At 28.6% G+C, this 24576-nt stretch overlaps 1 protein-coding gene across 2 annotated transcripts; it reads right to left on the reverse strand.

Moving 5' to 3' along the window:
- Positions 1-3324: 3324 nt before the first annotated feature.
- Positions 3325-8946, reverse strand: LOC125841749 (agamous-like MADS-box protein AGL19). 2 transcript variants are annotated; one of them, XM_049520922.1, is made up of 7 exons: positions 8534-8946; positions 5642-5729; positions 5056-5117; positions 4867-4966; positions 4344-4385; positions 4217-4258; positions 3325-3589 (listed from the first exon to the last, which is right to left on the reverse strand). In XM_049520922.1, exons 1-7 carry the CDS (start codon positions 8713-8715, stop codon positions 3431-3433), a joined length of 675 nt encoding a protein of 224 aa, XP_049376879.1. In that variant the 5' UTR covers positions 8716-8946; the 3' UTR covers positions 3325-3430. The 2 variants fall into 2 exon arrangements, with proteins under 2 accessions (XP_049376879.1, XP_049376880.1); XM_049520923.1 differs by lacking the exon at positions 4217-4258 and having other exon boundaries at positions 8534-8895.
- Positions 8947-24576: the final 15630 nt, after the last annotated feature.

Below are 24576 nucleotides of genomic sequence, written 5' to 3' on the forward strand. Positions count from 1 at the left end.
TTAAAAGTATATGAAATTTCACATAGAGTTTATATTCAAACTATTACGAATATTTCAAATTAGTAATCAAACATTTCATAAAAGATAGGAGGAATGGAGATTTCAAAATTAATCTAAATATATTTAGAAAATAAAGAGAGAAATTCAAATCATGAGTGCTAATAGATTATTTTTCAGCACAAAAATTCAAAATCTAAAAGGGGATAAAAAAAAACTGTGTGGGGGTGGGGGTCTAAAATAAAGATATTGAGTTCTTTTAAAATTTTAAATTAATCCTAGATATTTATGTTTTATATAAAATAAAATCATCTTTTTTTTGCTCCAAATAAATGAAAATTTTTATCTACTCATTCTCCTCATTAAACACGCTATTGAATTCAAAGATAAGTCATTTTCCTAGACCCAAATTCAGAAGTTATTGATGAAAAATAGCCAAAATTTGAAATTCAGTACACGTTTTTTTTAAATAAAAAATTCATGACACTTTTGAAAATGAAAATTCACAGCAATATCTTAGATTTTTAGTTGTTTAAGTTCATTATCAGTGACAACTATCATTATGTGTTTGTATATAAAAAAAATTCATAAATAGCTAAGAGATGAAACTTAATAACCTTCTTTAACCACAATTTGTCTAATTACGCTTCATAGTTATAGTTCAATTTGCTATGGTAATTCTTGTTTGTTTATTTCGTTGTTTTTAAAACAAATTATACAAATTAGATTTATACAAGTAACATATTATATACAATTATTTGTATTGTATAGAAACTATTAATATAAATAAATAAGTAATAGTATATAAGTGTTGGAATTATACAATTGATTCATATAAAGTATTGTGGGTGATAATATGCCGGAAAAAAATATGCAATCAAAAATAAAAAAATATATAGAACCAAAAGTCAGAATTGAAAATTTGTACATACACAAATACGAATAGATATGTACAGTATCATAACAAAATTACTATTGCGTATAGAAATACAGAAATATATACAAATAGGACTTATACAAATACCTGGGATTCTTCATAGCAAATTTCATTAAACTGTAGTCGTGATTCATAATTATATGAAACTATAGCTATGTTAAATAATACACTAGTAATGTTTGCCAATTCGCGTAATTTTTTATTAAAGAGCTATTTTTAAACGAATTTTCATTGGGCCTATATCAGGCCCAGAGAGATCATGTAAGCCCAGGTATCAAGCTCCTTAAGGGGAAGCCACATTTACAAAATTCTTGGTAAGGCTGTGGTGAAGTAGGCCCATGGACCTTACTGGCCCAATAACTATTTTGAATGGGCCCAAACACTATTTTGTTGTATATACTTGTTTGAATGGAAATAAATCCAAACTAGAGCTTCTTGCAATTATGGGAAACTATTCATCAAACTTCTTATTAGTAAAAAAATTATTTGCACTAGATATTTATATCAACTTAATGAATGTACAACACATGTATTAATATACTTTATTGTTAAATCGTTGTTAGTTAGTAGACATTCTAATTTTAATTTTTAGGTTAACCATGCTAAAGTAATATGATTTGACGTAAACACCTAATGCAGATAGAGAATTTAAAAAAACACCCATTATTTGTATGGGTGCTTTGACCCAAAATGGACCTTAACAAATAAATCACTAAGATTGCCCTTTATGGCCTTAATTAGAGGAGTCAAATGAATGGATTAGGCTGAATTTAAGCAGGTTAAACTGGAAAGAGTTGATAAATGAGCTGGTTATTGACTCTCTAAAAAACTATTAGAGTTGAAATTAGTTACTCCCTCCCTCTCATTTTATATATCACTTTTTTACTTTGCACTTGCATTAAGAAATGATGTAACTTTACCATTCTACCCTTATTTAATATTTTCTTAAGTCAACTTTATTAATAAATGACAAGATTAATTAACTATAGGCAAAATATGGTAATTTATGCATAAATTTTATAAAATGACAAGTATTGTGGTCCAACTATTTATAGAAAAAATGACATATAAAATAGGACGGAGGGAGTAAAAAGCAGGTAAATATAATGGTGAAGTAATACTTAAGCCAAAGGTATACTATGATTAATCATGTTGACACATGTCATAAATAGATTGATTAATTTATTATAAATTCCTAAGTGAATATGAGTGATTATTTTAATTTTCTTTATCATCGNATTTATGCATAAATTTTATAAAATGACAAGTATTGTGGTCCAACTATTTATAGAAAAGAATGACATATAAAATAGGACGAAGGGAGTAAAAAGCAGGTAAAAATAATGGTGAAGTAATACTTAAGCCAAAGGTACACTATGATTAATCATGTTGACACATGTCATAAATAGATTGATTAATTTTTTATAAATTCCTAAGTGAATATGAGTGATTATTTTAATTTTCTTTATCATCGAAAAGGCTATAGGCTATGGCGCCTTTTTTTAACCTAACCTCATTGACAGCCGTAATTTTCATAGGGCAAATTATGACAATATCTAATTAGGACAAACATAATGAGGCCATAAACATTGAAAGTTCTAAGATTTTAATTAATTGGCCTACAAAATATCTTAATTCATAGTACTACTTATTCGTTAATTTCTGTTAATATATTAATTCATTAATTAATTAAGATTACAGAAAACATTTAAAAGGAGAATAAAGTGTACATATATACATTTCTCTCGACATTACTATCGTTTGCATCATTTTGATGATTGTTAACGGCATAATTGATACTATACAACTATAATATATTCGATGTAACTCCACAAGTAGAATTTGAAGAGGGAACTAAAAAAAAAGAATTTGAAGAGGGTAATTAAATGTACGCAAAACCTTGCTTATTCCTACCTTGTGAGACAAAGACATTTGCTCAATTAATGCAAAACTGATACTACTACAACATCATATCATATCCAGTGTGACCCACAAAGTAGCAGTATACAAGACCTTATCCTACCTTGTGAGGTAGAGACACTATTTTTGATAAATCATCGGTTCAATTAACACATAGTTGATACTACAACCACCACCACCACCACCACAACAACAACATATCAACAAAGTAGCTAGATCTGAGAAGGATAAAGGGTACGCAAGACCTTACCCTACTTTATGAGGTAGAGAGACTATTTGTGATAAGCCATCGGCTCAATTAGTACATAACTGATACCGCCACTACAACATATCTGGGGTAATTTCATAACTAGAATCTGAAAAGGATAAAATACTGTATACAAACCTTACCCTCACCTTTTTGTGCGGTAAATACGTTATTTCTGATAGACCTTTCTGCTCAATTAACGCATAGCTGATGATGAACGAAATTAAAAAAAAAAACTATATTAAAGTAATTTAGTTTTTTTTATTACAACTCTATAAATTATAATTACAGTACTAATATAAAACTTGAAACACCAGCAATTTTCATAATTAAAGTGATGTAGGTGGTGTGTTTAAATTAGGACAATATGAATTTTTTCTAGTCTCTGGAAGTCCAATAAAGAGCTCTGTCTCAACTTCCATTATTTGTCTTTCAACATCTTTCTCTACTTGAGGAAATGGTGTCAAAGTCAATGGTAGCACCTCACACTGAACAACCAAAAAAAGTCGATAAAAAATCATTTTATTAAAAAAATTGAGAAATTTAAAGTAAAATTATTATTACGTATTAATAGATATCATTCTATTTAAGAATGATTTTTAAAAATAATGTCACATAATATAGAACATAATGAGTATGATCGACCACTAGCAAAAATATGGAACCGGTCTCAACACATTTAATATCTTACATATTTTTCTAGTATAACAAGTAATAACAATGTCAAATATTTGTATTCATCTCAGCTATTTTATAACGTAATACATACTATCTCCTATCAGCATAAATACCAAGTTACTATAATGATTATGTATCTATGTCCATCAAAGGCAAATGTATTCATCTCAACTATTTTATAACGTACTACATGTTATCACCTATCAGCACAATTACCAAACTACTTTATGATTATGTATCTATACCCATCAAAGGCCAATGTTTATGCACATGAGAAAAACTCACTTGGTGTGTTTTTTATCTCTACTAAAATTTGAATATGATTTTTTTCATAATTAGTCATTAATCCAACTTCATTTATTAATCTTAACCAAATATTAAACACACATTAGAAACATTGATATGCAGGCAAAAATTTGGAGTGATATATATCTCACCCTTTTCCTCAAGTCTGCATTTTTCTTCAATAGAATTTTCTCCTAAGACAAAAGGAAAATATGTATTATAAGCCAATTGGATTAATAGTTTTGACTTTAATGGATATATATATAAAAAGTGATTTACCTCTTCCTTCAGTTGAGCAATCTGTTCCTTGAATAACAGATTCTGAAACAAAATAATACAAATAAACAAACGAAAATTGTATTTAGGTTTAATCCATTTGTATTAATTTTGTATCGAGACAGGTTTAAAGAGAGCGATAATACAGTGAGACACTAACCAGATGTAATGATAAGCTTATAAAGTGATCAAACTAGCTTAATTATAAGCACTTTTTAATTTATCAAATCTATGCATTTATTTAAACATCGAAATGTTTATAAGCTAAAATCAGCCGTAAGTTAGTAGTCACTCAAACTTATACCTATTCAGCTTATAAACACTTTTGATTAGATCAAGTAATTTACTACTATATCAATTGCTTATATTATTACAAGTGTCACTGTTTTTACTCAAACACATAACTGCTTTAATATCAAAACGTGTTTTTTCATCACTTGATACGTACAACGTACTTATCAACTACTTTTAATCAAATCAGACTATAATTAACTTGTTAAAGATCGAGGCATATATAGATTTTTACCTTTCTTGCCCTAATGTTGCTTAAACTTTTTTCCAACTGTTCTTCTACCTGTTGAAGTTCATCCAAGGTGGAAGATTCTAGACCATGTCCTAAAAGCTTTCTGAAAATAATTCACAAAAAAAATATTTTAGAACTATTTGCTGATTTAATTATTGTGCAACAATAAAAATTAAGAAACAATTAATTAACCTCTTAGAGTCTTCAAGAAATTCAAGCTTTCTAGTCATGGTTGCAACTTCCTCTTTCAAATGCTACACAAAATAAAGAGTTAGTATTTCAAACATACCAAAAGTATTATTCATCTGTCTCGAATTCTCTAAAAATGCACAAATTTTAAAGAATTTAACAGTGTATAGCGACAATATTATTAAAGTATATGAACAACACATATACCTATCAATACAAAACCAGGTATATGCAAATCAATGTTACTTAAAATAGAGAACTTGAAATAATATTTTTACAATTCGCAAAATTGTCTTCTTCTTTTTTCAAGTGAAATTCATGTTAGAACTTCAATTACCAAATACTCAATTCAACTTCACCGAAATATAAAAAATCATGTACATAACTCGGGGTGAAATGGCTTGTGCAGAAAAAAAATAGAATCCACGATGGATGCAAAAGAAGTTTCTAATTTGTCTGCTTCGTTAGCTTCATGAATTCATCATAATTATAAGACACCTAAAATTGGGACAGAGTAAACATTGACAATATATATATATATATATATATATACTTTTTAATTCTCACATCAAAATTGAAAAGAAAATACCTCAGTGGTTAGTTGATCAGTTAATTTTTTGTTGAGTCGTCCCAGGCTCTTGTCATTCTTCTGATAGCGTTCTATTGTCTTGTTTGTACTAAAAATAAATAATGAGAAACAAAATAAGAATAAAATAAAATTACTACTGTATAACAAGGTGAATAATTTCAATTTCAAAAGTGAAAACATGAAAAAATAAATTATAAAAACACTCATGACATGAGAGTTTTAAGCAATCCTTATCTAACTAGGACTCCTCGCAAATAAAAGGGTTCTAAGAAATTCAATTTGAATTATCTTCCCTTGTGTTCAGCTATAGCAATATTCCTCAAATTTAAAGCTGCATAGAAATTTTTATTTGTATCTCGTAGAAAAAAGAACTTTTTATTTGATGGAATGAACCATATCCTTTCTTTTCGGGCTAGATCATGACTGAAAAGGAAAAAACATACCCCTATAAAACTATGGAAATGGTTAATCTTTTTATTTTGTGGCCAAATCATGATTGAATGGTTCATCTAAGGAAATTATGCATGTATAATGGAGATCCAACTGCAATTTATTTGCTTGCATTAATTAATATGTGCATGAGAGTATACTTTTCTAAAATCTCATATTGCAAACTTTGGCAATTAGTATTTTAGATTATTGAGTACTTAGATTCTTTCACACAACATAATTAAGAGATTCTGCCAACAAGTGGCTATAGGATCAAACTTCTTTATCTCAAATTTTGACTTTTATTGTCTATATATTATAGTATATTATATATAGACAATAATGGGTTGTTAGCATTTGTAGTAGTCCTAGCCTTGCACTTGCAGTTCTTGTCTGTGATACCTATAGCCTTATGTTGTGTACTGCGTTTCACTTGTCACATTTTTTATTGATGTTATTGTCTCCTTTGTTGACTATTTACTTTCTTCCTTATTGGATGTTATGTTTTATACACTGTTTTCCTCTCCTTGAACTTGGATTTGATGTACTTGAGCTGATGGTCTCTCGGAAACAGCCTCTCTACCTCCACGAGATAGTGGCAAGGTCTGCGTACACTCTACCCTCCCCAGACTCCACCTAGTGAGATTTCACTGGGTATGTTGTTGTTGTTGTTGTTGTATATTATAGTATATTATATCCCCTCGCAGTCCTTCCCTAAATCTTGAGATAATGCAAGATATTTCGTATATCGAATTACCCCTCTTAGTATGTTTTAATCTGTATATATTATAATGAGTTAACTCTCCATAGTGCTTGGGATTTGGGAAGATATATATTGATGCATCATGCATCTTCTAATCTAGTTTGTTTAAGCCAAATTAGGCCCTCCTATTGCTATAGCTCACCATAAGCTATGACAACTCCAACTCACAATCATAAGAGCCTGACCCTCAATGACAAAGTGGCTCAGTGGTCAGTCTTCATTTGAATTATGTTAAGGGTTAAGACTTCATGTTGTATAGCATGTCAAATGTGTGATTCCTGACATGCATTTGCCGATATTTTTAAAGTGTTCAAACAACTTAGGTCTTTTGAGAACTAGATATAATTTCATAATATGATTAATGAATCAAAAGATGTATCAAAGTAAGGAAATGGAGTAAAAAAGAAGCAAGTATGATATTAGTGCAATTGCACTTTCGTACACCAGAAATTCTGAAGATTTGGTACTATACATAAATAGTACTATATTAGCTAGGTAAAGTAAAAAATACTATAGATATTTTCTCAGGTGCTACATATATAATATATGCAGTGTCATATCACTTCCAAGTGCAGTACTCTTCACTATTTACAACAACAACATGATCTATTAGTATAATTCCACAAATATAGTATAAAAAGAATAGTCTATATATACGTATATATTGCCTTACCTCTACCTTATGAAGATACAGAAATTGTTTCGAATAAACACTCGACTCAAATAACAATTAAAAAGTTTTAGCAGAAATTAAAGATCCACCTCCATTTATAAGTTCCAAAATCATGAACATAATTAAAAACAGGCAAAAGTTGGTGGGGTATTGGGAAAAACAAATCTGTAACAAGTACAATTTCATTTCAACTTTCAAGTTTAAACTTCATTTTAATTGTAGTAAAAAATAGAAAGGCACTACTACTCCCAAGTAAAATTTTGCCACATACATCAAACTTTTTATTTTCTTGTTTTGATGAACTACCCCTTGTAATATACATATAGCCATCTAGAATTTGTACAAGATTCAGCTTTATCAAGATTGCCAAATAGTAGTAACACATAAATCATTCTAAAAATAATAGATTGCATTGGCACACACCTCTATACACAAAACAATCTCTCTATTTTTTAAAACGGAGCACTTGAATCTCGGTGGATCGTAACAATAAATTAAAGTCATTTGTTCATTTACATGGAAATTATACTTCATGACTATAACACATGAAAACCCCAAAAGAACAAAGCTTTCTTTTCTTTTTTTTTTGTTTGTTGTTTGTTTCTATTTAACTAAAGGATTTATACATTATCCATTATATAGAGAAGAGAATCAAGAGAAGTTAACAAAACAGATAGCAAGGCAGAAAAATAAGGGACCCTATTTGACAGATAAAGCAAGTGATCATTGTACTTGGTACTTGTTATACATTTATTGTATGTAATTTTCCGAAAAATGTATAAAATTCCTAAATTTAGCTACAAGTTGGATACTAAAACAAGATTCTTGAAAATTAAAAATCCCATTTTTAGATATTGCTATATCCACATACAATTATGATATCAAAGAGAAACTAAACATCAATTTCCTACATGACATGGTAGAGTATAGTCTTGCTATCATACCATACGATCCACTGAGATTCAGCCCTTTGTCAGCTCCGATTCGTGTAAACAATAAATAAATTCAAGGAAATAACAATATGTACCTGGAACTTGAGAACTCATAAAGCTTTCCTTTTGGAGAAAATACAATAAGAGCAACTTCAGCATCACATAAAACTGAAAGTTCAAATGCTTTTTTTAGAAGCCCACTTCTTCTTTTTGAGAAGGTCACTTGTCTACTTGTTGCATTTTCAATTCTTTTCAACTCAGTTTTTCCTCTCACCATTATTTTTTTTTTTACAAATTGAAAATAATAATCAAGATTCTACAAGTGAAAATTCAAGAAAATATTGGGTTTTGAGTTTTCAGATCTGGATGATAAGTATAAAGGAAAAAAAATTGGTTCAAAGGATCAAAAACCCTAAAAAAATCAATAAAGAAAAGGGCATATTTTTTTTTCTTTCTATTTTTTGAGTTACAACAACTAAGATAGAAAAAATAGATATAAATAGGGAAATGATTAAGGAAAGACTTGTAAGAAGCAAAACCTCATATATTTTCTTCTTTTGGTAAAACTTGCAAAGAAGCACTATATTAGACAAACTGACAGCTCCAAAAAAAGAAAATATAAGTGAGTCTCTATGATAGGCCACAAGTGGGGGAATTATTAATTATTATTACTTTTCTAATTTTAAAAAATAAATAATATTTTTTTATTAATTAAGAAGAGATGCCCATATAGGGACCATTGACAGCACATAAAATAATCTTCATGCTTCCCTATTGGTGTATTGACCAAAAACCCTAAAGGGAAGTTTGGTAGCCGGTTCAGAGATGAGTTATACAGTTATTAAATTATGCAATGATCACTAAATTATATTGTTTTGAGTTTAATTAATTATATACACTAACAATATAAATACAAATATGTTACCTAGAATTTGTAGTTGTTTAATTGATTGACTATCTGAACTTTCACTTTGTTTATAAATAGAGGCAGTTCCAGGATTTAAAATTTATTGTTCCTGCAATGACTTAAAGTTAATATATACAATAATAATTATGTTCGTAATTAAATATTTATAGATACTTGGGGAGTTTCTAAACATATATAGAAAAAGAGTTTGGACAAAAGTTATTGAATTCACATGAATACATAATTTAAATTGTATGTCAATCTTGGTTGATAAAGGTTCAATTCTCCGTTTTGCAATTCAAGATCTAAAGTATGTATGGTTCATACAACAACCATTTAATGAATTGAGTTTATATATATATATATATATATATTAGATTGTGTATATACAAGTTAAACCTAATTGAGTTTATTCCAATGCCCAAATAAATACCATTCACACACTTTTAAACAAAATTTGATAATTTCCCCTATTTACTTTGTAGTATTTGTTTTCGTTGGTTCTTTTTTGGACAATATGAATGAGGTTACATTGATATTTTTCTTTTCTTTTTTAAATCTCTCACACATATAAAATTGAAGAAGAACCAAACATTTGAAATTAAAAATGTCACTCCGTTATTTTTATTATTGTATCTTTATTGCATATCCAAATTTTACTTTTTTACATTCGAAAATATGAAGTTGGTTCTTCACAATTATGCAATCTTTTTATTTTATTTTATTTAAAAATAAATAAAATAGGTAGTTATATTATATATGTACGTACAATATTCAGAACACTCTTTTTCAGAAATTGCTACAGAAGTCATTATCTCAAATAATAGAACTTAAGATATTTGGAAATTAAAAGATCTCAAGATTCCTCTTTTATTTTAAATAAATAAGATTTGAATATCAGAACAAAAAAATTTGAATTAGATTTTATGAGTTAAATATTCAATATTTCATGTCTCATAACACTTGTCATGTTTCATTATTCAAGTAATTACTTAAAATTTGAGCATATTTTAAGATGTGTGTTTGTTTGTCATATTGATATAAGAAGAAGAGTGAACAGTCAAAATCACACCTAAAGTATTCCGGCTATTTGAGTTTAAAGTTTAAACTATCATGTGTATGAGTTTTCTATCTGAGTTATCATCAATTATATTTATTAAAACACACTTCAACTATCAATTGTTCGTGTTTTCTTCTTGAACGGTGATAATATTTCAAATAAGAAAAACAAACATTTAATAGCTGAGATATATTTTGACAAATAATAAATAATAGTACAAATAGAATACTGGCACATTCAGATATGAAATTCAAAAAATACGTTATTATTTTGGCCATTCGTTGGCAGTAAATTAATATCTGAATTGTTGGTGTCAAGTGTCAACTGGCAAGTTAGAACAAAGGGACCCTGCTAGTTAGAAATAATTATTTACATACATCATTGTACTTTTCAAAATAATTTTTTGACATACAATATAAATATTTACTTATTTTGATAAATTGAAAAGGGGGAATTATAACATTAATTATAATTGAGGTATTTATAGTCTCAAAAATAAAAAAAATATAATTTTACAAAGTAGAATCTAAGAACAATAGAAAATAAGTAGACCTTATCTTACATATTAGAAAACTATTTCTGATAAATATTTGGTTCAAGAAAAAACTATTGATAATAAAATGGAAAGAAATAGGTAAACATAATTTTTTATTAATAATATTATTATTCTCATATATGGACAACATTAAAACACACGTTATGCCTATTTTAGTTGAAAGTTCCATAAAAGGAACACCAGGAGTTCAAAATTTATTTTTGTCCGTACAAGATTTTTATTTTAAAATGTCAACATCGGTCCGTACGAAAGGTCCTATGTGGTCAGCCAATTATAGAATGACACGTAGGATTGACCCACGCTGCTTCACGTGGCTCGTCCTTCTGTGTTGGCGTGTTTTACTGGTATTAATACTAGTACCTTTTTTTTTTATCACATTTATTATTTCATTAATAAATACTATAGTTCTCCGTTTTCAAAAAGAATGACTCTTTTATTTTATAGTAGTATTCAAATTTCATTTTCCTACACGATCACAAAATTAAAAAGACATCTTGTATATTTGACAGAACTTTAATTTACAAGTTAAAAATATTATTTCATTTTGAGAAAAATGACAAATTTACCTTCGAATTATCGTAAATGGTATACAGATATCCTCCGTCATACTTTTGGGACATTGATGTTCCTGTCGTCCAAAAACTAGAACATATATACCCTTCACTCTAACGGAAGACTAAATAGGGACACATGGAGCAATCTTATTCGTCGATTCGATATTTAATAAATGTCGGGTCGGTGGATAAGATTATCACACGTCTATGTCTGTTAGTATAAAGAGTATATATGCTCTAGTTTTTGGACGGTAGAGGCACCAATATCATAAAAGTATGACGGAGGATATCTGCATGTCATTTACGATAGCTTGGGGGTATATTTATCATTTTTCCCATTTTTTAAAACTTTATTGTCAAATCAAATTAGGTCATTCTTTCTTAAACGAAGAAAAAATAATGTATTATTTCAAGGTGGTCCAAAAGGGAAGAAAAAATTTTCACACACAATAAATAGATCTTTTCATTTTTCTTCCTAACCTCTAGCTAGTTCCTGCTGTTAAAGTAGATACTCTAAAAACTAGTTATGTTAGAAAAAATAATATTCCCATGACCTAGAATATGGTCCAAACAATTATTAAGCTAGCTCCTTTAAAAATTAGTTATATTAGAAAAATTAATATCGATAGTAGTATTCTCATGAGCTAGAATATGGTCCAAACAATTATTAATGTGCTTCCTACTACTAGAGGTGGCACTTTTTTGAAACAGACTTTATATATAATTATTTTTTCAGATTGTCTGATTTTAATTTATTATAGAGTTTGAGAAAAATATATTAAATTTTGTGATGTTAAATTAAATTTATAAAAAAAAAATATGTGATCTTAAATATGTTATGTGAAAATTGAATTTAAAAAGGTGACAAAAGAAGGCGGAATATATTGATGTTTTTTTAAATTTACTAATATGTTTTTATATAGATATTTGAAATATGATAACTGTATGTTAATTGAATATTTAAATATATAATAAAGTGCTAATTAGATATTTTATGTTTAAAATTTGAAAAAGCTTTTGCGCGTGTTTTTAATTGCTTGTTATGTAAGTAAATTAATTACCTAATATATGTTAGTCTTTTTAACAATNTAGGTAAACATAATTTTTTATTAATAATATTATTATTCTCATATATGGACAACATTAAAACACACGTTATGCCTATTTTAGTTGAAAGTTCCATAAAAGGAACACCAGGAGTTCAAAATTTATTTTTGTCCGTACAAGATTTTTATTTAAAATGTCAACATCGGTCCGTACGAAAGGTCTTATGTGGTCAGCCAATTATAGAATGACACGTAGGATTAAGGTCTACTTACACATACACTTCTCAAACCCTACTTTGTATAATTACACTTATATTCGATTGTTATTGTAACCTCAATTAAAACTGACTTAAAATTTTATGACTTATTAAGATCAATACGTACAACTAAAGGATAATACACAAAATAGGCTTAGTTTTGTTTTTTTTTATTTTTTTTATTTATTTTAATTGGACGATCTTGTCGGCATGTATAAATTGCTGGCTAATAAATTTCTATGTATTTTTAATAATTAATATGCAGGCTTTTATACATTTAAGAAAATTTCAAAAAGTCCAAACAATTAAAAGTCGATATCTTTATGGCGTCACCTGCATTTAATAAATGAAAAAAGCATTTATTATTTATAAATTGACAATATAAATATATCAGTTATCGCAGCTCACTTACCTATTCCCATTTTTCTTTTGTTCTTTTATTCGGATATGATATCCATATTAGAATCCAACTAAATTGAAATTCACACGGAAAAAATTCTCATATTTGGGGCGTAAAAAAAGATGACTTTATATTATGAAACTCAAACCCGAAAACACTAATTAAGGATGAAGAAGTACTTACCACTCACCACAATCCTTATCGGTCTCTATTGCCCGTTTTTTGGTAAGCTACCAATAATACCAACAAAAGATATTTTTCCTCTCTTTTTTAAACCACTAGACAATGTATCTGAAGGTCTTTTATTAATAGTAACAAAAGATTCATATATAATATAATTATCTAATAAATGACTTCATGATTTCTTTGAGTCGAGAATATCTATATAATATTTATGCCTCATACAAATAAGGGTAAAATTTACATATATCTTATTCTCCTTGAATGTTATTTATAAAGTTACACCGAATAAATTATTATTGGTGCTATAAATAATTTCATGTTGTAAGTATATATTACATCATGTACATATAAATTCAATTTGTAATCTCTATATGTAAGAAAACTAATAGCTCATTTGACCAAATTTTGAATAAGTTAAATGTATGTGTTTTTAATTTAAAAAATAGTTATTTCAAAAAGTTGAGGTATTTGGTCAAATTATAATCAAACATAAAATGATGCTATAATATTGAAAAAAACATATATTTTTTCAAATAAATTAATCAATTAACGAAACAGTCAAACACACAAAAAAAAAATACTCCAATTTCTTGGTAGTAAGTGTTTTTTCGTAAATAGTATTTTACACGTCACGAATTTAAAATAATCGGATTTTAATACGATTGATGGGCTTTTAAGTTTGATAGTTTGAATAGTTGTCATTGGGCCCCATGGCTAAATGTCCGACAGCTGCTTCTCATCAAAGCCCATGAACTCTTGTTCCTACTTTTAACAGCAAAACACTTTTCTTAGAATACATAAGGTTGTTAAGTGCTAAAGTTTAAATGGTATATTGCCCACCTTTCATCTTCATGTTCAATGTTAAAAAAAACTTTTTTTTTCTTTTATAATCATCTGATATTCGATATTTAATGATATAAATTTACATAACATAAAATTTATTTAAGGAAAAATATTTCTTTCGATGGCTTATCTTGGTAGAAAGGTGTGGATTCACATGAATTTGTGCTTCTTTCTTATATCATGTAGAGTTTTTTTTTTGTTTCTCATCTGGACTCTGGAGCCCATCACTGAATCCGGATCACCCACTACAAAGATCCATTCGGGAGTGACGCTTCCAACAAGATTTTTTCCATACCCAAAGCTGAAACCTGAAACTTCTGGTTAAGGGTGACGCAACCCCACTAGTGCACCACAACTCATATTAATAGATCATATAGAGCTATGCCTATTTAATCCCCATAATTTCGACATTGAGTGAAGATATGTTACTACAATTGTAAGAAAATAGAAGTTAATTAGAATTTATAATTTTTGAAATGTAACGGGTTCATTGTATGAATTTAAGAAAGAAAGGCTCATGTTAAGGCCACCATACCCTTCAATAGTTGTTCAATCAAAAACCTTCTTTTAAACGTATGTTATTTGTATCTATTGATTAAAAAAATATATATATCAGACTTAAATTGTGTAGGGCTCATTAAAGAGAGAATTACTCCCTATGGGTAGTTTCTCCATTTCCAAGTTAGAATTTAAGACCCTGTATTTGGTACGGAGAAAAATATTTTTTCGTGAAAAACAAATCAACTTCTTAATTTATTTATTTTTCAAATGTTTGGTCAGTAATCAAGAAAAATTATTTATTAAGTATTTATATGTAATCTAATAAATTATTATGAGGGTGAAGAGACGTCATACGGGTTTGGAGTGTGATAGAAGATGGGATAATCAAAAGGTGGGGGTTGGGTTGGTGGGGAAAAAGCAATGAACTTTAAATGTTACTTATAAAATTTATTTTTGCTATTTTAATTAGAAAATTATTTTTCTTATTTTTTAAGAAACTTGTTAAGAAATGAAAAATACGTTTATCCCGCTATACTTCTCGATCGGACGAAGCTTAGTGTAGTGTGATGGTCTCTAATTAATTTTTTGTCGAAGTGTGGGTTTGTATAGTCTCTATTAGTGAAACATAGGTGATGTCAATTTGCCTAAGTTGGTGTTGTGTAATTGTTGTATTTATCTCCCCAACTCTATGATTCGAAACATTTTCATATCTTAGATGTGGTATTGTCAATTTTATGAATTTTGTGATGTAAATGATATTATTCTACTAGCAATTTTTAGATAGGTCCAATAATCTTTTGTTTTAATTTTATGTTTGTCCAATGATGCCTATCTATTCATAATATATACCTCAATCACTTCAATGGACTATGAAATTTGACCATAAAATATATATTATTTGGTACTAGATTAATAATTTGTTTGATCAAACTTTTGAAATCGGCTTATTTTAAATTGTATTCTTTTGTCAGAAGTAGTTACCAAAAAGTATTTTGAATAATATCGATTGAGTTTGACTAATCAATTTGAAACACACTTTTGACAATATTTTTTACGGGGAACTTTCGCAAATAACCACTATAATAAACTTAATTATGCTTCATATATATAGTTTGCATATTTATGGATTATAGCTACAGTTTAAGCTTTCACGTTTGTATAATTTGCAGGTTTGTATAATTCACGGGTACATTTGTATATGTAACACCCCGGAAATTTTTTTGAGCTAAGACTAACCATCCTTCGTTGTGAGTAGAATTTTACCGAGGAATTTAAAATTTTCTTAAGTGTTAAGGTCACTAGATGTAGCACCTTGAGCTCCAAAAAGAACTAAAGCGAAATTCATTCAAGTCCCTCCTAAGTTCTTTTAAGTTTTGGGTTAACTTCAAACGACCATAACTTTCAGTACATAATGAGTTGTGTGGCCCATAAAATATCTGATGAAAGGTCTTTGGATTATCTTTCCAACGCCATCAAGTTTGCTAAGTTTCGAGTTTGTATAAGTGAGATATGCCTTTTGAAATCTGTCTGTCCAGTTAAGGAAAGTTACTCAAAAATGTGAGGGGTATTTTGGTCTTTATCTTACCCAATCAGACTTAATTCTTTTTTTAGTAAGGTTTTAGGAGTCTAAACTAATTTGGTTTAGTTTTATAATCCTAATCTACGCTTAGGGTTTTAGAAGAGAGTTCAAGAAGAGAAAAGAGGAGAAAAGAGGGAAGGTTCAAGGTGTTCGTTGAGATTCTTGAGTTTTGTTGCGGATTTTTGCCAGGGGTTTGATCCCTAAGAGGTATGTGAGTTTTCATAGTGTTGGGTTCGTTCACCCACACGCCAATCACAAACTTGCTCCCCTAGAGAGAAATTTCTTTCTCCGCGGCACGGAGAGAACGCGAACTCCATTGTTTCAAAAATTATTTCGCGACAAAATATTATAATTCATCTCCGCATCGTGGACTTGCTCCTCAAACAGTGCTTTTTAATTGTTTCTCATGATTAACTATCTAAACCTCATTTAATCATCACGATAACCTTCATATCATAAATCATAACTCTTGAATTCATGATTAAAATTCAAAATCAAGTTAAAAGTCAAGCCTTGAGAGTTTTTTTAAGTATTTTGGAAAAGTCTCTCTGAGTCTTTTGAGGAGTCTTCTACAATTTCTAATAACTTGTTTCAAGAATCGAGTAAGTGAGTATGAAAATGAGGAGAATGTATTCATGAATCTACATTATCATCAAGATCCTTCATATCATGAATCAAAATTCTTGAATTCATAATTCAAATTCAAAAAAAAGTTAACAGTAAAGTTCAAGATAGTCTTTGAGCTAAATTGTGAATCCTTTGTGATCAACTATCGATTTGAGCTAAAGTTTTAAGGAAGTAAGTATGGGACTTAGAAGAGTCGTACACATGAATTCTATATTGTTATTTAGACCCTCGAGTCGAGTCTTTCGTGCCCATTAATTGCGCATGAACTCCATAATTTGAGTATCTTTAAGAGGCGTAGTATCTTCAAATTATAAGTCTTAAGTATTGAGTTTCAAATCTTTTTGAGATTATATCTCTAATCATGGGACTACTACATGTTACCCATAAAGATCCTTGAATTGAGATGCTCATGCCATAATTTCACATGAACCCTCTGAGTCGAACATTTCGAGATGAGTAGTACCATTGAATCCTTGAGTTCTGGAGTTGTTGAATTCAGAGTACTGAGTTTTATGTATGGTCATTAAAAACTTGAATTGAGTCGTTCATGTCCATAATTTGGCATGAACTTTATTTTGAGAAATCTTTTTCAATTATTTATAACTTGTTTTAAGACTTGAGCATTTGAGTTTGAGGAATAGTAAAGCTGAGTTCATTTTCTTTAAAATGATATATGGGAACTAAGTATTCCCAAGAGTAAATATTTTTACATTTAAAATGAGAGGAAACACCGATTTCTAAAAGAGTTTTTTAGTAGTTTTGAGTCTCTTTTAAGAGAAAGATTTTTTAGTAATAATCTCAAACCACAGAAAAAGTTATGTTTTTAAACATATGAGCTAGTTACATTTTAAGAGTAGTATTGAGCACCGATATTGGAACGAGTTCAGATAACTCAAAGTCCTCATAAACCATGTAGCCAACGTGGGTAGAAAGGTTCATACTTTTTAGATAATTCCTTAATGTTTTTAGCAAGAACTAGGGGATCCACTTAGTAGTAGGTTCTATACCCTGGCAAAGTATAGAACAGTTTTGACAGCGTGGGATAGACGTTGTATCATCACATAGCTCATAGTGATGGTTGTCGGTTAGAGAATCTCCCACAGAGTTATATTGTATTTTTATATACAAACTAAGTTATTATTGTATTCTTCAATACATTGAGTTGCTATCTACTGTTTTAAAATCATTCCATATATTGCATATTTTATTATTGTTTTATCTTGAGTTGAGTATCCATAGTTGAGTATCTTATTGTTGAGCAGAGCCCTACTTCATTGAGTTGAGTATCTTATCCTTAAGTGCTTTCGAGTTGAGTAAGTTTGAGTACCTTTGAGTATCCTTGAGTATTCCTTGGGTTGAGTTGAGTGAGTTGAGAAGAGGTAAGTATGTTTCTTTTCCATCAGTTCAAGACTATGTTTATGTTTTAGAATTCCCCTTACAAGCTCTTACATTTCATGTACTAATGCCATTTGGCTTGCATCGTTTTATGATGCAGATACAGGTAGCTAGGGTCATCAACAAGCGCTTCGTTGATACCACTTGCAGTTCGAGTTAGCTTTGGTGAACCTCTTTGCTTCCGAAGGATTCCATTTACTATTTAGTTTTGTTAGGATGTCATGGGTCTTGTCCCGACTTCCATCTTTGTCATTTAGAGGCTTCTTAGATAGACAATAGAGTTTGAGAAATCTGTTTCATTTATTTTGTTAAATGTTTTAAAGACTTGAGTTGACTATTTTTGGATGGTTGAATATTTTATTTATTTTCAGAGTTAATCATTTGAGTTAAAGCTTGGTATTTGAGTTCTATGAATTTTATCCTGTTTTAAGTTTTGTATGCTTGAGTTAGTTTTCCGATTGTAGTTAGCCAGGATGAGGGTTTGCTTGGGGACCAACAATAGTTCTCGAGTGTCGGCCACGTACAGGGTGTAGGCTCGGGTCGTGACAGTATAATTTAGTATTTTTTTTGTATAAATTCGAAATAACAAATTCATACAATTACAAACATCAGAAGTATAAACAACTATACAAAGTATTTTATACAGATTTTGAATTATACAAAAGTTATATAAATTATATTATACAAATTATGAATTATACAAACGTGCGAATTATACAAAACTAAAAAGGTCAGCCACGTAATTATAGCTAAAGATAGGTCGCGAATTGTAATTAAGGTAAACTATAGTTATGTTTACTAATTAACTAGTATATGTTTCCTTATACGCATAGTTTTCCCTATTAATAATGAACTTATAAAGAAAAAATATACTTTTTTCCTTTTGAAAATAACTTATACTATTATCCAAAATCTTTTTTTTTTTTGTCTTTCCTAAAAGCTTGATCAAACACTTTTAAGTTTTTTCACTTTGAACTTCATAAAACTTGTCCTAACAAACCATAGTTGTATACATTTAATGAAATATTAAAGATCAATTGCACGTCAAACAAAAGTTACCAAAAAACACTAAGGGCCTGTTTGGCCATGTGATATGGTATCATGATATGAAATCATGATATGGAATCATGAGATGAAATTGAAGGTTTGTTTGGACATGCGATATGGAATTTTTGTGTTGTATATTTTCTCATAAACATAAAAATCCCATAAGTTGTAAAACTATTAAAATAGCCCCAATTGTTTATTCAATCTTATCAAATAAACAAAAATTATAAAATCGCATAATAAATTATTACAAAGTTATTTGTTCTTCAGTTAAATAATTGTTTCATCTAACTTTAATTTAATTAAAAAAAATTGAACATAAATTGTACTTGATATGTTCATATCTCTCAACTACTCTTACAAATAACCTATAAAGTAGAAAAAAAACATACATTAGTGAGTAAATATTAACTTAGAAGTTAAATGCACTAAGATAAAAATTAACAAACATCACTAACTTCTAACTATTTACAAGAAAAATCAATAGTTAAATATTATTGAATAACGAAATTTTAAAAAGTTACCACAAGTTTGAGTCAAAAACACTTCTAATAAAATTTAATCAAAAAAATTATAACTAGTCCACTTGACTAAATATTAATAACTAATTGATCAAATTTTCCTAAGTCCTCAATCAATTGGACTTGATATCCTTCGGTTATGTGAACGAACATTTTGCAAATACTAAGATTAAGAAAGTGCGGCACCGCCAATGAAAATTGTCTTTTATCAATATTATGCTTAGTCATAAGATTAAGACGTTTTTTTTTATCATGAAAAATCAAAAAAGTATTACTCCCTTTGTTCTCATTTATATTCACCAAATGAATTTCTACTTTATCATTTATATTCACCAAATTTAAAGTAATAATAAATTTTATATTGGTGAGAATAATAAATTTTAAAAAGTGATGATGTGATTATAAATTTTATTTACGTATGAAACAAATGGTTAGTAGATATAAATGTGGGGTTGTTTTAACAAAAATATAAACTCATGGATCAATTATTGTATTAAAATATCTCAAATCATGATATGAAATCACAACGGTGATTCCATATCATGGTTTTTGGAGAATATGATATCACCTCTCATGATATGGAATCATGAGATGAAATCAGCATAAAATCGCATGTCCAAACGCTAATTTCATCTCACGACACCATATCGTGATATGATATCACATGGCCAAACACCTACTAACATAGTGACAAAAAAAGACGATAGGCGAAGTGCAAAAACAACCATTTTTATGATCGTTATTTAAAGAATAGTCGATAATACTTTTAAAATTTAGCCGCTTTATAAACAATTTCAAATCTGATCCAAAGTTAGAAACTTCATGCTTTCGATCTGAAATTAGGTTCTAACAATTCAAAACATTTGATCTGAAGGTCCAAAGAATATTATGAAATTCGTCAAATCTGACTAAATTGTAAATAATTTTTAAAAAGTGGCCCTGTGTTGGGCCATTATTTGGGCTCCCTCAAGCAACCTTTAAAGGGTATCTTGTTTTCTTTTGGCCCATTTCAAGGAGTTGACCAAGATTAGATGAGAAAATTAATAATCGGCAATTTTTTTTATTGTTTTTGTATATATATATGGCTAGCGATTGTAATTATTTTTGACGAGTGGCCAAATATGTAACTTATCCAATTAAGCAGCTGTCACATATAACAAACAAAAAAATCATATTTGTATGCTATAACTATAGTTTGCATAGTTGCACTCCATAACAAACATAAATATGTATATTTTGCTATACATATACAAAAGAAAGCAGTTGTATATAATCTATTTCTATTTCGGTATACATATACAAAAGATCAATTGTTTAATCTGTGTTTGTATAAAGCGAAAAAGAGAGAAAGACAAAAGAGAACTGGGCAGGGGAATATTTGTATTGTATAATTATAAGTGTATAGGACGAAGATATATGTATTTGCATGTGTATATACAATTTTCTCTCGCTTTATACAAACAGAAACACAATTTATACATTTCTGTTTGTATAAGCGAAAGAGGCGTGGGAGAGACTGGAGAGCGAGATCTGGGAGAGGGGAACGCAAATATATGTATATATACAATTTTCTCTCGCTTTATACAAACACAAACACATTTTATACATTTGTGTTTGTATAAAAAGCGAGAGAGGCGAGGGAGAGAACGAGAGTGGCGAACGAGATTCACCAGGAGAGAGGCGAAATATCAACAGTTTGCTATGGGGTACAATTAAATCAAACTATATTTATAACATTTAATTTGAATTAATAGTTTGCTATTATATACAATTTTTCCAAATTAAAACTAATGTTTGTAATACCCTTTTTCCAACTCCACGGAGATTCATTAAAGCCTTAAAACCCCACACAACTACCGTTATAATAAAAATAGCTTTAAGCAACAATTAATTTGTATATTCATAAGGAGTGCTAAAACCTTAATCGATATTATTTAATTGTCATTAAATCCAATGTCGTTATAGGCTTTAGCGGAATCTAGAAAGAATGCTAAAATATAATTGTCATTACACTAGTAATTATTTTTAAAAATATATATTTAGTGGCAATTAAGCTATTGACATTTTTTTTTGTGTAGTGTATGTTTAATTCATACTTTTTCTGTTTTAAGAAATGATTTGACAATTTGTTATCTAATGTATATAAAATTAAAATATAATATATATATATGTGCGCCGATCGTTATAATTATAAAATATGGTTTAAAAAGTTTCTTTAGTTTGTATTCAACTTCCTGGCACTAATATAAACTTTTTTGAATCTCAAATGTTATAAAATCCATGTCTCCCTCACTAAATATCATCACATATCCACTTTCAAAGTTTTGAGAATAATGCCACTAATGTATTTTATTCTATAAAAAGAAATCAAGCACATGAATATTCAACCGAAACATATTTCGTTATCTAACGAGGCAAGTAATCTTTATTAACATAAGTTGTGATGAGATGATTGAGATTCCTTTATTTTTAATCAGAAGTTTTTAGTTTTTGAAAATGAAAAAATATCATGTTGAGAGTGTCATCCTTATAAAAGATGTGAATCCAAATTTAATTGAGTTTCTATACAGTTTTATAGATATTACGTGTAGCGAAAAATAAAATAAAAATTGAATTACCAACTGCTTATTTAATTGGATCAAAATTGGATTAGTTGGTATCATGTATTGGAAAGTAGGGTTTTGATGAAGACTTTATATGTTGAGCACCGCCCTATTGTTTTCTTCCATTAAACAACATTAAAATACTTACTATATAGTTTATGATTTTATATCAATTACTACCTTTTTGCTCATAAAAAATATGATTAAAATAAATGTAGTTTTTTTCTTTTGATTTCCATTCGGGGAGATTGATATTCACGTTGGAGTCCCAATAATTTAGTATATTATCAATATAGTTTAACCTAAAACATGTACGTAATAGCACAAGTTCATTATTATACCTTCTTATGTAAGTTATATTAAAATATGATTTAATAGGGATAGAAGGTAATTTAGGTTTTATACTATGGTATTTATGTAAGTTATACTATTAAAAATAAAAATTTATTTTTACTAATCACTTTTAACATATCAAAAACAAATAATTATTTTTTAATTATTATTATCTTATTCGAATTGATAAGGTAGGACTTAACCACTTTACTTGTATTATTCACGTTGAGAATTTCTATTTTATTATTAATAAAAAACCGTTGGGCAATCTTTCTATNTCTTGGGTGGTTTTCATTTGTTTTAGTCCTTTTTGTCAATCATTGTTTCATTTTTATAATGTGACTTTCTAATCAATGTCCGCCCTCGTTGAAAAAAAAAAAGATAAAAAAAGTATTAATTTTTTAATTTAGGAAAAGACACCAAATGAGCTCAACATTTCATTAGTAGGTAAATACGGATTCGGCTCCTGTCCAGTGTCTTTTTCATTCAGTTGGTCCAGTTCCCCTTTAATCTGTTGTCATTTGTCACATAATGATCTAAGGGTCAATAATTATTTAACCAAGACAACCTCTTAAACCATGGTTAAGCTACAATATCTTTTTGGCTTATCGCTAAATTCTCAAGATAGAAAAGAAATTCGAGAGGGTCGCTTATTTGATTGTCAAAAGTGATTTCTTTTGGTGCATTTTGTCTTGTATTGCTTAGGCATTAAAAAGTGATAAGAGTGAAAGTAAATGGGCAGAAGCTATTTGCACTTCGTAGTTGAGAAACAATAACGGAGGAAACAATAATTTCCTGTTCTTGGTAAACTGAGAAAAACTAAGTTACTATATAGTTTTTCATCTCGTATTAACGAACACCTACATAATAATCGAAGAAATTTCTTACTCTCTCTTAACCGTCTGATAGCGAGAAACAAGAACAATAATATTATTTAGCTGTAGAAATTTCTTGTGGCCATTGTAATGCACTTCAATTTTGTTAAGAAGTTGAATGTATAAAGAAATATGGGAAGAGTTATTAAATAATATGAAAATAATGGAGTGTTTAGTTTGAAAGAAATTGGGTTTGTGATGGAAATTAATTGATTTTTGGAAAGAACGTGAAAAAAAAGTTGAAAAAAAGAAAACAGAGCAGTGATGGATCAAAAAGATCCTCTCCTATATACATGTCGTTAATATGGAACGAAAAGAAATTTAAAAAGATATTGTAGCTTAACCATGATTTAAGAGGTTGTTTTGGTTAAATAATTATTGACCCTTAGATTATTATGTGACAAATGGCAGTAGATTAAAGGGGGACTGAACCAACTTGATGGAAAAGGCACTGGACGGAAGCCAGTATTCATTTTTTGTGTTTATAGTAAGTTAATTCACTTTAATATAATTTAAGTAATAAAAGTACGTATGTAAATAATCATTGATTAGATCTAAATATCTTATATAAGTAAATTTTCATTTTTTGTGTTTATAGTAAGTTAATTCACTTTAATATAATTTAAGTAATAAAAGTACGTATGTAAATAATCATTGATTAGATCTAAATATCTTATATAAGTAAATTTTCTTTTTGATTAGCCAAACAAGACTTTTTAATTGCATTATTCACTATAGTCTCATTAGGTATGTTATTTCAAATATTTTTCTTACACTAGTCACATGTATGTAATCTTATATAGAAGTTTGTGTATAGTTATATATTTATTTGATTTGATATAAACATCTTA

The sequence above is a fragment of the Solanum stenotomum genome, chromosome 10, assembly GCF_019186545.1.
Source record: "Solanum stenotomum isolate F172 chromosome 10, ASM1918654v1, whole genome shotgun sequence".
In the NCBI taxonomy this organism is placed as follows: Eukaryota; Viridiplantae; Streptophyta; class Magnoliopsida; order Solanales; family Solanaceae; genus Solanum; species Solanum stenotomum.